The sequence below is a fragment of the Mastigoproctus giganteus genome, chromosome 1 (assembly GCF_048544385.1).
Source record: "Mastigoproctus giganteus isolate SK-2022 chromosome 1, ASM4854438v1, whole genome shotgun sequence".
Lineage (NCBI taxonomy): Eukaryota > Metazoa > Arthropoda > Arachnida > Uropygi > Thelyphonidae > Mastigoproctus > Mastigoproctus giganteus.
Genome location: NC_143575.1, coordinates 251,027,590 through 251,043,379, shown reverse-complemented (window position 1 = coordinate 251,043,379; position 15,790 = coordinate 251,027,590). Strand labels below are relative to the sequence as shown.

Below are 15,790 nucleotides of genomic sequence, written 5' to 3'. Positions count from 1 at the left end.
AGTGGTATCATTTTTTCAAATAGTGTTAACTGAATATCGCGTTATGCGAGGCCTAGCTGTGTGTATATATATATATATATACACACACACACACACACACACACACACACACACAGGAAATATATATTATTTCCCATTTCTATACCACTGCCTGTCACTTTTATCATAATACATAAAATCACCTTTTCGTCTTTTCAAATAATTTTTTAAAAACTTTAAGTTCTTAGACCATTCAGAATTTACATTACATTTCATACTTTTAAGACATGTACGTGAAAATATGGCTTTTACACTTTAATTTAATTACATACACTGTGTTGGGCTACCTTGCTTATGTTTTTGGAGGTTTTATCTTTAACTCACCCATTTTTTTTTTTTTTTTTTTTTTTTGTTATATTTTAATCTTTCCTCCATCAACATAAGTTTGCATAGAAATGCAATGTTTTGGTACCTGATCAGGTGTAGTCCCCTGATGAAATACCTGATCTATGTACCAATTTTATTTAGTATGCATCAAAAGTTTTTTTTTTTTTTTTTTTCCTATTTAACTTTCCTATCACCCTCATTTTGATGCTCTCTATTATTTAACATTGATTAATTTCTTCTTTCCCTTTCAGCTCATGTACATATGATTGGCTTATTAATTCAGCCTTTAATTCTACATAATTTCATAATTTTTTTTTTTTTTTTTTTTTTTTAGGTTTCTTAACATTCTTTTTCTTTTAATTTCTCATTCATTTCTCTTTCCCCCTAGTAGGCTCGGCACCTTGTGTTATTTACTTCTCCATATTTTTGCGGTGCCTCCGTAGCCAGGTGGGCAGGAGCAGCAGTGCATAGCACACGCTTCTTGATTAAACCGGGATTTGAGCCTGTGACCACCAAAAACAGAGGATGCGGAAAGGTCAGGGAATGACCACTGCATATCCCCAGAGCAATATGGCCTTAGTTGCTAATGCTCCTAAAAACCAAATAACAAACAAACAAACAACCATCTTTTTGTATTTTCTTAATTTTTATTTTTATTAATTACTGCTAATTTTATTGCTTAGTCTCTTACTGCTTAGTCTCATAAGTTAATATATATTTATTTGTCTTTTGAGATCCATTATAAAATTGTATCATTTGCAAGGCAAGAAGCAAAACAAATCCATGAGGAAATGAAGACTGTATGTGGGGAGGCTTGCCCATCGTGAGACTGTGAAAATGGTGTGGGAAAGCAGTTTGCACAATGACTGAAGAGAAGGAAGACCAGTCTCAGCCACAGACCCTGCCAAACATTGATGGTTTTTTTGACTGAATTGTGATGGCATATGAATTCCGGCTACATCACTATGACTCGGAAACAAAACAGATAGGCAAACAGTGGAAACATTCATATTTACCAGTCCTCAAAAAAGCCATGGTTTAGTTGTCTGCCGGCAAAGTCATATTGTTGCTCTTCTAGAACTCTGAAGGTATCACATAACACTGGGGGTACTACAGAGACCTGTTGGGATGGTTAAGAGAGACTGTCAAGTTAGGGATCTGGGAAGCTATCCAGTAGTGTCTTCCTCCTAGCTAACAAGGCTGCTCTCACAGTGGACTTTGTAATTAGGTGTGGCTTTGAAAATCTGCAGTGATCACCTTATTCTCCTGACCTCTCACCTTCAGTTTTCTGACTAATGAAGATGTAATTAATGAAGTGAAAGCCTAGTTTCTACTTAAAGAGGAGTTTTATTCAAGGGGCCTGAAAAGCTTATTCACAGTTGAGAAAAATGTATACATAGAGAAGAATAAAATTGCCAGCCAAGTTTCAAATCCCTAACTCAAACATTTCTAGGTGAGGGGAAATACTTATTGACTGCTCATAAATAAATTACTATTCAAGTACTATAATATTTAACATATTAACTGCATCATGGGCTTTTTAATCCACTTGGAGGGAAACCAGCTTCTTCCAATTTGATAGAAGAAAAACATATTTTTGTCAAACAGCCTTCACTAGTGATGACTAATTCAGCCATAGTGAGAAGAAAGCTGTAAAATGTCTCTGCTTTCCCAATCCAGGTTGACTTAACTCCATACTTTTCAATTCCAGGTCAAAAAGGTTACTGGAAAAGTACACATTAATAATATTAAATAATAATTCTTTTTTTATTCTTTTTCACATGATGAAAAAGAATAAAATAGACAAATTTGAAACACACAAGGAATACTGATACTGTTCCTTCTTTCAGATCAAAAATGGATTGGACTGTTTGTTTGTTTGTTATTTAGGAGCATTAGCAACTAAGGCCATATTGCTCCGGGGATATGCGGTGGTCATTCCCTGACCTTTCCGCATCCTCCGTATTTGGTAGTCACGGACTTGAACCCCGGTCTAATCAAGAAGCGTGTGCTACGCACTGCTGCTCCTGCCCACCTGGCTACGGAGGTGCCATTGGATTGGACTGTTTCAGACAGGAAACTGAACTTTCTGAGTTAGAAAAGGGAAAACGAATGAGATTGAATTCTTACTTGGAACCCAAGCATTATCAGTTAGCTGTAGGGTAAATTAGCCATTGATGACCAGGGTCTTCATAAAGCTGTCAAACTAGGTAAACCAAGGAAAGCCAATTATATCAGGACCTTGATAAAGTTTAAAAGCTATTTAAAACCAGGAAGAAAAATTAATCTCTTTCCAGTATTCCTTCTTGTCTTCTTCTTCTAACTCAGAGAGCTGAGTTTCTTTTTTTATCTGTCTGAAGACAGCCCTATCCCATTTTTTCTTTGGTAGATACCAGTTTTCCCTTCAGATTTGTTTGTTTTATTTATTTTCATCACATGACCTTGGTTTAAAAGAAATTTCTCTGAGTGATTAGTCTTGAAATGATTTAAGAATTAATATAGTGTAGTCATCTCAGCTATTACACAAGTTTCTTTCAATACAAATTGGCTGTAACATGAACTTACACATTTGTACAGGGCCAGTGCTAGACGGTGCACAAGTGAGGCACTTGGCACAGGCACTGTCTAAAATAGGTGCTGCTTGGTGTGCTACTGCATATATTAGGCGCCATTACAAGGTTTACCTCAGGCACCACAAATGCTGAAAGGATACACCAGTCCTGCATGTGCAGGCCTTTAAAGTGATTTCATCCCCAATGCTAAGTTTTGCAGTGTGTCGAGGAATACAAATTTATATCAACAGAGTCTCTGCATCAACACCACATGCTCAGCTGACTCACATGCTTTGTTATGAAGTGCTTCACATATATGCGTGTGACAAGGTACTCTTCTTTTTTTTTCTTTTTTTTTTTGCAAATTTTTCTGTGTTATGCATAAATATGGGAGGACAAAGTGACAAGAATATTTACAGGAATAATTCTGGTGATCAAATTGGTGGTGGTAAACAAAAGAAAAGCTGTAACATTTAAGAGAAGCTGGATGTTATAAAGCATTTTGAATGTAATGAAAGGGCATGTGATATCGTGTAATGGGAATAATGTAGTCTACATTATACACCATTAGAAACAATGCAGAAACAATTAAAGCAAGCTTTATTGCTGGAACAAGCCTGAGTGCTAGGAAATCTGAGTTCATAGCCAAAGGAATTTGAGATGGAGCAGCTTCTATCCATACATTCTAAATGTATGGATAGAAGATCAAATGAAAAAGCAATCTGGACAAACTTTCCCACCATAAAAGATAAAGCATTATGAAGACCATAAGAAAAAGACAGAAAATCCTGCAGATGTGTCTGTCTTCCTTTAGTGCTAGTAGTGGCTGGTTTGCTTGTTTTAAGAACTGCTGTGCTTTCCATAATGTAAAATTATGTGGTGAAGTTGCCAGTGCAGAAGAGGAAGCTGCAAATTCATTTCCCCCATTGTAAAAAAATTTATTGAGGAAGAAGGCTACACCTTAGATCAAATTTTCAATTTTGATGAAACAGTTTTGTACTGGAAGTGAATGCCATCAGGAACCTACATTTCTAAGAATGAAGCACAAGCTCCAGACTTTAAGGCTGCAGAGGTTCATATGACTGTGGTGTTAAGTGCCAATGCTAGTGGAGACTTAAAGCTGAAGCCTGTTGTGATGGGCTCTGCCAACCTGTAAGCCTTGAAAGGATACATTCTAGTGTACTTCTTTAGGTGAAGCAAAAGAGGTTGGGTGAGGTGCAAATTTTTTCTGAACTTATTGTTGATGTTTTTGAAGGTATTTTAAAAAATTATTGCAAAAAAAATATATTAATTTCAAGATTCTCCTCGTTTTGCATAATGTGCCAAGCCATTTTCACTCCATTGCTGAGCTTTCTGAAAACATCAAAGTCCTATTTCTGCCTCAAAACACAGCCTCTCTCTTTCAGCCTATGGACCAAAATGTGATAGCAGCTTTTAAGGCTTTAGGCACAAATTTAAGAAATGTATCACAGCTATTGAGGGTGATAATAAGGAAAGTGTTCTTGAATTTTGTAAGAGCTTTAACATCAAGAATGCTGTTGACTTTATAGAGGCCTGGGGTGATGTCAGTAAGGACTGCTTGCATGCAGTTTGGCAGAAGCCTTCCCCCAGATTTTATTCATGATTTTAAAGGCTTAAACAGATCTTCAAATGGGACTCAAGAGCTGCTTGAGTCCCATTATGAAGACTTCTGTATAGCTGATCTACAAAAATTTGTTGCTGAGGGGGAAGTGGAAGCTGGAGATGAAGATGAAGTCCAGGATGCAGCACCATGAAAGCTTTCCACTTCTATTTTGTCTTCTATCCTAGAGGAAGTTGAGAAGCAGTTGCAGCTCTTAGAAGGCAATGATTATAATGCAGAATGCTGCAGGATAACTTCATGAAATAAGGTCTTATTTGGCACCCTATGAACAGCTTCTTTGTGAAGTAAGAAAAATGGCAAATCAGCAAAAACTAGATGTCTCAGTCTAAAAACTAAGCCAATGCCTCAAAGTATTCAAAAGACAGTGAACCACAGCCATCCACTTATTGATTTGCTATTTTTTGTTCTAGCCCTGCAACTTCACCTGAAAGTGATGATGACTCTCTACCCCTGTCTTTATAACTCAGTAACCTCAAAACCTTCCTCCTCTCCCATCAGTTATCTTTAAATTTTTTATCGTTATGTGTTAAATTTACTGTATTTTTCATTATTAAACATGAATTTAATATGTTATAAACTACAAAGTATTTAGGGGCAAAGGCCTCATGCTACAAGGTAGAATGACTAACATGTAGGTAACTATTGCAACACCAGGGTACCTGCCCACCCACCGAAGAGAAGCCAACAAGCTTTGAAATGGTGCTGTCTGGGTGGTGGTATTCGCCGAGAATAAATAACAATGGTCTTCTCCGCTGGTGAAGTGTTATTTATTCGAGGTAGTATAATACCATGGCAACTCGTTGTGAAGGCTGTCACAATATGAGATATAACCAAAACGTTGCCAATTTAATTAATTAATTCAACTACTTTGGTAGGTAGCTATGTTAAAATGATGCATTTGCACTAACCTACATGAATTTAATATGTATGAGGGGTGATCATTTAATTTGCAGACTGATGCAAGATCTTATCTTAATTGTCATCGTCTGAATCTTCTGTGGATTTCTCCTTCTCAAAATACTCCCCCCTGAATGTAACACACTTTTGCCGCCGTTGTACTCATGCATTAAATGCTTCTTGAAGCCATTTTTGTATATTATCTGAATTAAATGATCACCCCTCATACATAATATGTATGAGGGGTGATCATATTTGCAGACTGATGCAAGATCATATCTTAATTGTCATCGTCTGAATCTTCTGTGGATTTCTCCTTCTCAAAATACTCCCCCCTGAATGTAACATACTTTTGCCGCTGTTGTACCCATGCATTAAATGCTTCTTGTAAGCCATTTTTCAAAAGACTGCAAAGTGCTCCCATTGTGGCTCTACGAGCACCATTGTTGGATGCGAAACGCTTGCCTTTCAGAGCTTTCTTCAAACTTGGAAACAGGAAGAAATCACACAGGGCTAAGTACGGGGAATAAGGGGGATGTGGCAGAACCTCGGAACCTATGGCAGTGATCACTGGCTGCACAATATTAGCCAATTGGGGCCTGGCATTGTCTTGATGGCGAAACCACTTCACACCAGAAAGTTCTTGATGTTTCTCATGAATGACGTGCCGAAGTTTGACCTGAGAACCTCAGAGTATGCTTCCTTATTCATAGCTGTTCCATGAGGCACAAAATGTGCAACAAGAATGCATTTTTATGTCAAAAAAACTCAAGAACCATTTGTTTGTCAGCCGAACGAAAAGCTCAGAATTTCTTCAGTCTTTGTGAATCAGAATGCTTCCGCTCGCTCAACTTGTTTTGTCTCTGGATCATAGTGAAAAAATCCAATTTTCATCACATGTCACTATTTGATTTAAGAAGTTTTGACCCTGTGTTTTAAAATGATCAATCATTTCTTTTCACAAATCTACTCTGCTATTCGCAACGTTTTCGGGCAATCTTTCACAATATTGTGAGCACTACCTTTGCTCAGGAGTTGTTGAGGAGGAAGGCTGACCAGGTCTTGGGTCATCCTATCAAGGATAGCCATATTTAAATGAGGCTATCCTATCAAGGATAGCCTCATTGCCATACACTTCATTCATCTCTTTAAATGTTTCTGATGCATTTAAGCTCCGTCTGACACAATAACAAATCACATATCGCTGTTCAATCTGTATATTTATATACAGATTGTGTATATAGTGATGCTTCAAAATGATTGTCAGTGACACATGGCTAAAAAAGCTCTTCATGCAACACTTAACTCAATAAGTACTGGCATGCACACACAGAGTTTGCTCAGTAGTGATTATGGAAAGTTTGCATGGTGAACATAAAAAAATCTTATACCAGTCCATGAATTAAATGTTCACCCCTTGTATTTAAATTGTACTATCCTTTATACTAGGCTAACTACTAAATTTGTTTTGATTTTGAGTAATATTTTTGTGATCCACCCCAACCCTATTTTTCACAAGCCCCGTTATTTTATTGCACGATTTGCTGGCAATTGCAAGGTCTCACAAGAACACAACTACCACGTTATAGCAGAAACAACTGTACTTGAATAGTAATTTACTTAATTAATGAGTACATCAATATGAAATGTAAATTTTATTAATTTTTAATTTTATTTTTTTTATTTTAATTAATAATTAAAATCTAATTTTAATTATTAATTCACTCAATAATAAAAATTTGCAGCGAAGGTAAAGAAAGCCCACACGAGAAGCACACAAAGGTTCAATAAATTTACCGGTAAAAGTACTTTGCTGTAACGGCATTTGTATTGTTGCTCGCTCAGTAAACATACAGTGGGTGTTATCAGTCATGAGTAGAAATTGAATCCCATGGGAGAAATTGAAACCTTCCCGAAGTGGAGGGGGTAAACTGACCTTTTTTCTTTAGAATCACTGGTGGACTAGTAGATAAATTGTTTATTAAGGAAAAAAAGGCAAAGGTAAAGGAAGCCCACACGAGAAGCACGGCAAACTTAGAAAAAGTTTACCGGTGAAACTACGTTACTAACATTTTTTACGATGCCAGAACTTCCAATATGACTCTATTCGTGATTCGATTAGTTAATTCAATTAGTGATTCTAAAGAAAAAAGGTCATGTTACCCCCCCCCTCCACTTTGGGAGGGTTTCAAGCTCCCGTGGGATTCAACTTCTATTCCAGACCGATAACACCCACCATCTGTTTACCAAGCGAGCAACAATACAAATGCCGCTACAGCAAAGTACTTTTATTGGTAAATTTCATCAAACTTTTGCATGCTTCTCGTGTGGGCTTTCTTTACCTTAGCCAAATTTGCCTTCAAATATGGAAATAAGCTGATGCACTACTGCCCACTGAGGAAAAGAGAGGTTGAAATTGAAGACTTTCTGCAATAGTGATGTTAAAAGGTGTAGACTTGGAGAAATGAAAAAACCATATGAATAAAAATTTTACTTCTAGCAAAGAATACCTTCTGAGACACTGAATACAATTATGGGCAAAGAAATTTCCAGGCAGTTTTCAAAAGCAATTGAATTATGGCTTGTACCTGAGCAGGAGTATAATGCAGTTAAAGTAGACCTGCATTACAAAAACCTCTGACCTTGAGGTTGAGTCAGTCTGGATTTGGGGAGGAAAGACATTTTTGGGCTTTCTTTCAATATGACTGAATTAGTCAGCTGCCGATGAAGACTGCTTGACAAAAATATCTGGTTTTTCTTCCATCAAATCAGAAGAAAATGGTTTTTAAGCTCAGGTGGGTTTTCATTAACATGGATTAAAAAACCCCTCACACACATACCAGTCAACCAGCAGTGAACATGTTAATTATACACAGTCCAATGTGTGATTTGGGCTGCTAGCATTAACCTGTACAGTGTTATTTTCATGGCAACAGTGTTAAGAAATAAATTTGAAAAAATATTATTTAAAAATCCTTTAAAAAGATGCAGTCCATACAAATGCAAAGAAATTCATGCTATGCAAGCTAAAAATGGCATGCCTGTGATCCATCATCACACATGTGTGAAGAGACTGAAATTGAAGTGAAATCTAATGAATCTTCTGATACCATAACTGATGGTTTTTCCAATTTAGTATATAAGTTATGCCAAAACAAAATTAGTGTTCAAACAAACACTCTTCAATTTATATTTGTTTTTCGTTAATCATTTATTTTATTTTATTATGATTTTTTTAAGGTGACTCTAGTAGTGGATTCAGAAATGACTCAAAAACTTCTGGCTCACCACTGCAAAGGCATGCTGGAAGTCAAGTAAGTTCTATTTTAATTTATTTTTTTAAAGTCATAGAATAGGAACAAGCATTAGCAAAAATAGGAAACAACATTAGAGAAAAGCAGCTACAAAACTGAGGCAGAATTGGGTATTACCAATATTCAGTTTGGAGCATTCAGAGAAATGGAACAACAGAAATCATCTAAATTGGGTGAAAAGTACAAAAAAAAATAAATAGTTTATTTGTAAACATGTAATTTCTACTTGGTGTATTGCAGCACCTTGAGAGTATATTCTCAAGAGTTTGTATTTCTATGGAAATCAATTGCTAAGTCACTAAGGATACTCTTATGATCCATTGGGATTCATCTTCTGGAAAGGCTTCCCTGTCAGCTGGTGAATGATTTTACTGCTCCTACTGTCATGTGTGCAGAGGGAGTTGTGAATACTGATGCAAGGCTAATTATTAAAATGACTAAGCAGAACCGGCTTTTAAGATGAAGTGCCTCTCACAGGTTACTAGAACCTTAATTTGATTTTTGATAAACATTAAAGGTTATTTTTTGCTGCCTTGGCACATCCATGTAAGATTGGACCATCAGTGGTATTCCAAGTGGTACAGAGCATTCTGTCTCTTCTTACTAGTGCCCGATCAGAAAATTATTTAATCACATTTCCTGCCTTATGGACAAGCCGTTGACATATGAAGCACGGGAGAGAAAGCATGTTACTTTCTAGTATATTAGAATTATAAAGTTCCAAATATCAATGGCCTAAATATAAGCATAATTTACAATATTGCAAGTATTGTGAATCAGTCTGTTTGATTATGATGGGTGGGGTGGATCTTAAATAAAAAGTATACACTGAATTATGACCACCCCTATGAAAACTGAATGCGACCCATTCACCACGTGAGTTACAAGAGTGCACAGTTAGTCAACCTATGTAGCATAGATAAGATGTCAGTGGTTCAGTAAGTAGTAAAATTCCAAGCGTGATGTGTTAAAGGAAGGATGATTTATCTGACTTTTATAAAGGACACATTGTGCCAGCTCCACGAGCTGGTGCCTTGATTTCCCAAACGGCTGAACTGGTGGGGGTGTTTGAGAGCCACCGTTGTTAAAGTGTACCAGGACTGGCATCAAAATGGTCAAACAACGACCTGACAGCAAAACTGCAAAGGTCAGCAAAAGGTTGATGTTAGAGGTGAGTGCCGAGGCCCAATGACTTGTACAGTTAAACAGATGCAGCACTGTTGAAGGGTTGACTACCCAATACAACAAACATGGGCCAACCCAGAACAATATCTAACATGTCCTTGCGTCACACGATCGCACGTATGGGTTATACCAGCAGACAACCCCTACGGCATCCTCTCCTAGCCAAGGTTCATTGGCGTAAAAGACTCGCTTGGTGCAAAGAGCATGCAAGTTGGACGTTTGAAGACTGGAAGGTGTGCTGGTTGGATGAGTCACGTTATTTACTCCACACCGTGGATGGTCATGTATGGATTTAGCGTCAACTACATGAGGCTCTTCATCCATCATGCATAGTATCAAAGTGCAGACTGGTGGAAGCAGTTGTATAGTGTAGGGCATGTTCTACTGGCAGGAACTTGGACCCCTGGTGCATATGGAACAACGTAGCAGTGGTCTCCACTATCGTTAACTTCTTGCTGACTGTGTACACCCCGCTATGTTACACTTTTTCCCGAATGACGATGGTGTCTTCCAAGATGACAATGCACCGAGCCATCAGGCACTTGATGTGCAGGAATGGTTTGAAGAACACGGTTCTGACTTCCAGCATATCGATTGGCCTCCGAACTCCTCTCGATATCAATCCCATAGAGCATTTGTGGGACACTATGTAAAGGCATATCAGGCGTCTGGATACACCAATCACCTCCATACCTACATTGCTGGCAGCATTACACACAGCTTGGTTTGCCATACCTCCCAAATGCTTCTGACATCTTGTTGAATCAATGCCACGTCGGATAGCTGCTGTACTGAGGGTCAAAGGGGAGGACCTACAAAGTATTAGGTAGGTGGTCATAATTTAGTGATCACTCAGTGTAGCTTAAATAGGTAACGAACCTACAGTATTGGTACCAAAGATGACTCCTGAGAACAACCCCCAAATGGCACAATAAAACAACTTCATTTAATCATTCCAATAAGACACAAAGACAGACAGACTAGCTTGCTCATGTTCCACTTTATGAGGGTGTGCTAAAAAGTAATGACTCTTAGTTGGTAACCTCAGCACTAAGTGCATGGCAAGTTCTAACTACATTCTATTGATTATGGCACAATGGGATTTCCATATAGTTGTTCATTTGCAAGTTAGTTTTAAATTGAAGCAGACTTGAAACAGTTTAAATAGCATGCAAATATTGAGTTTCTGACTGCCAAAAATGTTGATTAAAGATGAATCCTAGATTCACCATGATCCAGAAAACAGAACAGTCCAAATAATTTTGCCAAAAAAAATTTCCATATGTCCAAACAAATTCAGTCCAAAACATCAGCCAGCAAAGTAATTTTGACCCCATTTTGGGAGTCAGGGCTCTTATGTATATTATCCACATTAATTTTTATGTAAAAAGGGACTACAATCGGTTCAATCTAGAACATTATGACATTGGATAAGCACAAAAAATAGAATGAAATGAAATGAGTGAAGAAATATTGTTTCAACACAACAATGCAAAACTTCAAAATGTTGAAAAATTTTGACACTGCAATTCAAAATTTTTTAATGATAATTTTTAAATTATTATCATTATCTCTTTTTGCACCTAATGGGTTTTTACCTGTCCCAAAAAAGGTACTGGTACCAGTTGCATGGGATTGCTGTTGTCTGGTTACTATTATTAGTTGAAGAACTGTTGCTGCCCTACAGGTGTTCAGGATTGATTGTGGCTTTCTGGAGTTCCATGTGAGTGCTTTCTGTGAGGCCTATTACTGCTAGGTTCTTATGGAGGCTCTTTGGCACCATGCAGATAGTTAATAGGGTAGTTGAGAAGGCTACTAGGCTTTACATACCAACTAAGAAATATTGTTCAAGGTTTAGGCCTAAATGGATGTCAGATGAACTAATGAGGCATATGGCAGAGAAGAAAAATGCATGGAATACATACAAATTAACACGTGACACAGAAGCCTATGATAGATACAAGTTGATCTGTAACCAAGTTACAAAGGAGGTTAGGCAGGCGAAGGCAGATTACGAGAGATCCTTGGCAAGGGATGCAAAGAAAAACAGCAAAGAGTTCTTTACTTATGTAAACTCTAGAAGAAAGGAGATGAATCAGATTGGTCCACTTGATATCGATGGATCAACTGTTGATGACCCTGCTCAGGTAGCTAACAAACTAAATGAATATTTTGCATCGACATTTACACATGAGGAGTTATTCAGCGAGGGGAATGCCAGAGGTGTATTCAACTCTAGCAGTAAGCTAGAGAATCTTGTAATAACTGAGCGTAAAGTGGAGGAGAAATTGTTGAAGATGAACACAAGAAAGGCACCTGGGGCGGATGGGATCTATCCAGTTATATTAAAGGAGTCAGCAAAGGAAGTAAGCAAACCCTTAGCCATAATTATGAGAGCTTCCTTGGACTCAGGGGAGGTACCCATGGACTGGAAATGTGCAAATGTGACCCCAATTCACAAGGGAGGATCAAAGGCTGACACAAGTAATTATAGACCTGTGAGTTTAACTTCTGTTCCCGGAAAATTAATGGAGGCACTGGTTAAAGAAGCACTGCAGGATCATCTAGACAAGACTTCAGTTATAGCTCGGACACAGCATGGTTTTGTTAAGGGGAAGTCTTGCCTGACCAATATGACTGGATACTATGATGCAGTCACAAAAGAACTGGATGCAGGGAATAATTTTGATATTATATACTTGGATCTCAGAAAGGCTTTTGATACTGTTGCACATGGAAGACTGCTGCACAAATTGGAGCAGTGTGGCATTGGAGGCAAATTGCTGCTATGGATAAAGGGGTGGTTGAGGGGGAGAAGACAGAGAGTGGTAATCAATGGACACTGCTCATCGTGGTCTAATGTTATTAGTGGAGTCCCTCGGGGTTCAGTATTGGGTCCTTTATTGTTCTCTGTATTTATAAATGATATTGATGATGGTATATCAAGCTTATTGTCCAAGTTTGCAGACGATACGAAGGTTGGCAGGGTTGTCAAGGACACTACTGACACTATGCTGCTGCAGCAGGATCTGGAAAGGTTGAGCAGATGGGCTGAGAGGTGGCAAATGAAGTTTAACATTGACAAATGTAAATTACTACATATGGGAAACAGCAACCCCAGAGCAACGTATCACCTCTGTGGTACTACACTGACAGTGGTAGAGAATGAAAGGGACATGGGGGTGGTTGTGCAGGCAGATATGAAGTTCTTTGAGTAGTGCAGATGGGCTGCAAGAGTAGCTCATGGTGTATTGTCAATGATATATAGGAATTTTTCTAGCAGGGATAAGGAGGTGATTATTCCCTTGTATAAGGCAATGGTCAGGCCACACCTAGAGTACTGTATACAGGCCTGGAGGCCTCATTTCAAGAAGGATGTAGAGCTGCTGGAACGAGTACAGAGAAGAGCAACAAGATTAGTGAATGGAACAAAGGGGTTCTCTTACGAAGAAAGGCTTAAGTTTTGCGAATTACAGTGTCTGGAGACTAGGCACCAGCGAGGAGATCTGATAGAGTTGTACAAAGCCTTGAATGGTTTGAGCATGCTGAATGCTGATGGGATTCTTCCTCTTGCTCAGAATAATCACCTGAGAGGGCATAAGTTCAAATTGAGGAAAGACAGATGTAGGATAGATGTGTGGAAATTTGCCTTTAGCCAGCGGGTGGTTGGTAGGTGGAACAGACTTCCATCCCTTGTCGTGGAAGTTGATAGCCTAAATAAGTTTAAGGCTCGGCTGGACAGGTATTTCGAAAGAACAGAGGGGTGAAGTGGAAGTGGTTATTTTTTATTTATTTATTTTACTTTTTTTTTTTTTTTTTTTTGGCTGATGCTGCATAAGCTTGCTTTCTTGCATCAAATGCCTCTACTAATGCTAATGCTAACAGATAATCAAATTGATAACGCAGAGGCAAAAGTAGAAACACTGCTAACATGAACTTACACTTACACTTGTTCCATATGCCACAATTCTTTGACTTCCTGTCTTATATTGTGTTCTTTCTGATCTTTTCCTCGTAAGTTTTCTGAAGATCGACGTTGAATGGGATGGTCATTTCTTTGACTTCCTATCTTAGGTCTGTGTACTTCCTGATCGGCCTCCGTAGCCGAGTGGGCAGGAGCGGGAGTGCAGTAGCACACGCTCTTTGAGTAGACCGGGGTTCAAGCCCCTGACTGCTGAATACGGTCGATCTGCCAACCCGCACTGGACCAGCGTGGCAGATTATGGTCCATTTCCCTCAGCATGAATTGTTGAGGAGGCTTACACCCTGCAGTGGGTTGATAATGGCTGCACTTTACTTTTTTTTACTTCCTGATCTTTTCTGGAGTTTGCTGTTGTTGGGCACTGCTATGTCAATCACGTAGGTAGTCATTTCCTTCTGTCAGTGAGGGTTATGTCTGGTCTGTTATGTGGGATTGTCGTATGTGTTATTATGGCGCAGTCCCAGTATAGTTCGTGAGTAGCAGTTTGTAGTATGGCCTGTGGTTTTTGCTTGTAGTATGATACACTTTCTTGGATCAACTGGTATTTTTGTGCTAGACTGTTTTTTTTTTTTTTTTTTTTTTTTTTTTGATTTGGTAGTTGTTGGCGCATCGGCTTCTGTGGCCATATTGCACCTCCCAAGGTTTTTGCAGTACTTTGATCCAAGCCCTAGGCGGGAATCGAACCCGCGACCTTTGGGTTGCCAGGCAGGTACTTTACCCACTCGGCTAGCCCGGTCGGCTTAGACTGTGTATTATCCTGGAGACTTGGTCGTGTCTATGAGTACTCCATCTGAGTGATCACCCTGCATCCCGTGCTAATGTGCTGTATTGTTTTTGGGGTCAAGTGACATCATTGACATGTCATCTGTCACTCCAGGGTCCTTGGCAATGTATTTCCTGTAGTTCCTAATTTTTATTACCTGGTCTTGGATAGTGAACATGAATCGTTCATTATCAGGAAAGACCTTCCTGCTCATGAGCCATGCATTGGAAGCCATCTTATCTATGTAGCCTTGATGTAGTGTAGTTCTGCCATGGAGTGCCTTTGCTCACCTTTGTCTTTTTTTCTTCTGTCTATGTGAGTGGGTTTCCATGTTGAGGTTGAGCAGTGTGTGCCATTTGTCTATCTTTTTGATTATCTTCTGCTTGAAAGATTAGCACTATGTTTTCCTGGAAGTAATTCCTCAAGTTCTTATTGCTGCCTTCTGTTGTTCAGTGAGGTCTGTCAAACTCCTTTCTTGGCTATGGTCAGTCTAACAATGGCGAGCTTTGGGTGGTGTACATGGCTCTTGATCATCATTGTCCTGGTAGAGCTCATAATCTCATCCAGCTTAGTGTTGGTTCAATATATGATCCAGGAGCAGTATGTTAGTACTAGGACCACATAGGTGTTCATGGCTCTAATGATGTTCCTGCCATTCAGCATTGATTTTAGCAGACTTTTCAGTCTCTGATGGTATTTTCAGTGAGACAGACCTTGAATTCCTTTTGTTCTAGCTGTTGAGCCTGTATCATCACCAGATATTTGAAGTTCTCTCCCTCTGTCATGGCATCAATCTCTTCACCTGTCTTCAGCTGGTAGTTTTGGCCAGCTGTATTTCCCTGATGCAATCCATGGGTTTTTAGCATTAGTAGAGGCATTTGATGCAAGAAAGCAAGCTTATGCAGCATCAGCCAAAAAAAAAAAAAAAAAACCCACTTCCACTTCACCCCTCTGTTCGTTCAAAATACCTGTCCAGCTGAGCCTTAAACTTATTTAGGCTATCAACCTCCACCACAAGGGATGGAAGTCTGTTCCACCAACCAACCACCCACTGGCTAAAGGCAAATTTCCGCACGTCTATCCTACATC

General features: G+C 38.8%; 1 protein-coding gene across 1 annotated transcript in view; it reads left to right on the top strand.

Annotated features, from left to right (window-relative positions):
• The window catches only part of LOC150091753 (uncharacterized), a 285,842-nt gene that overhangs the window by 252,054 nt on the left and 17,998 nt on the right, over nucleotides 1-15,790 (top strand). The window contains exon 20 of the mRNA XM_090376803.1: nucleotides 8,698-8,771. Coding sequence (XP_090232929.1) covers nucleotides 8,698-8,771 — 74 coding nt within the window. The remainder of the gene's footprint in view (nucleotides 1-8,697; nucleotides 8,772-15,790) is intronic.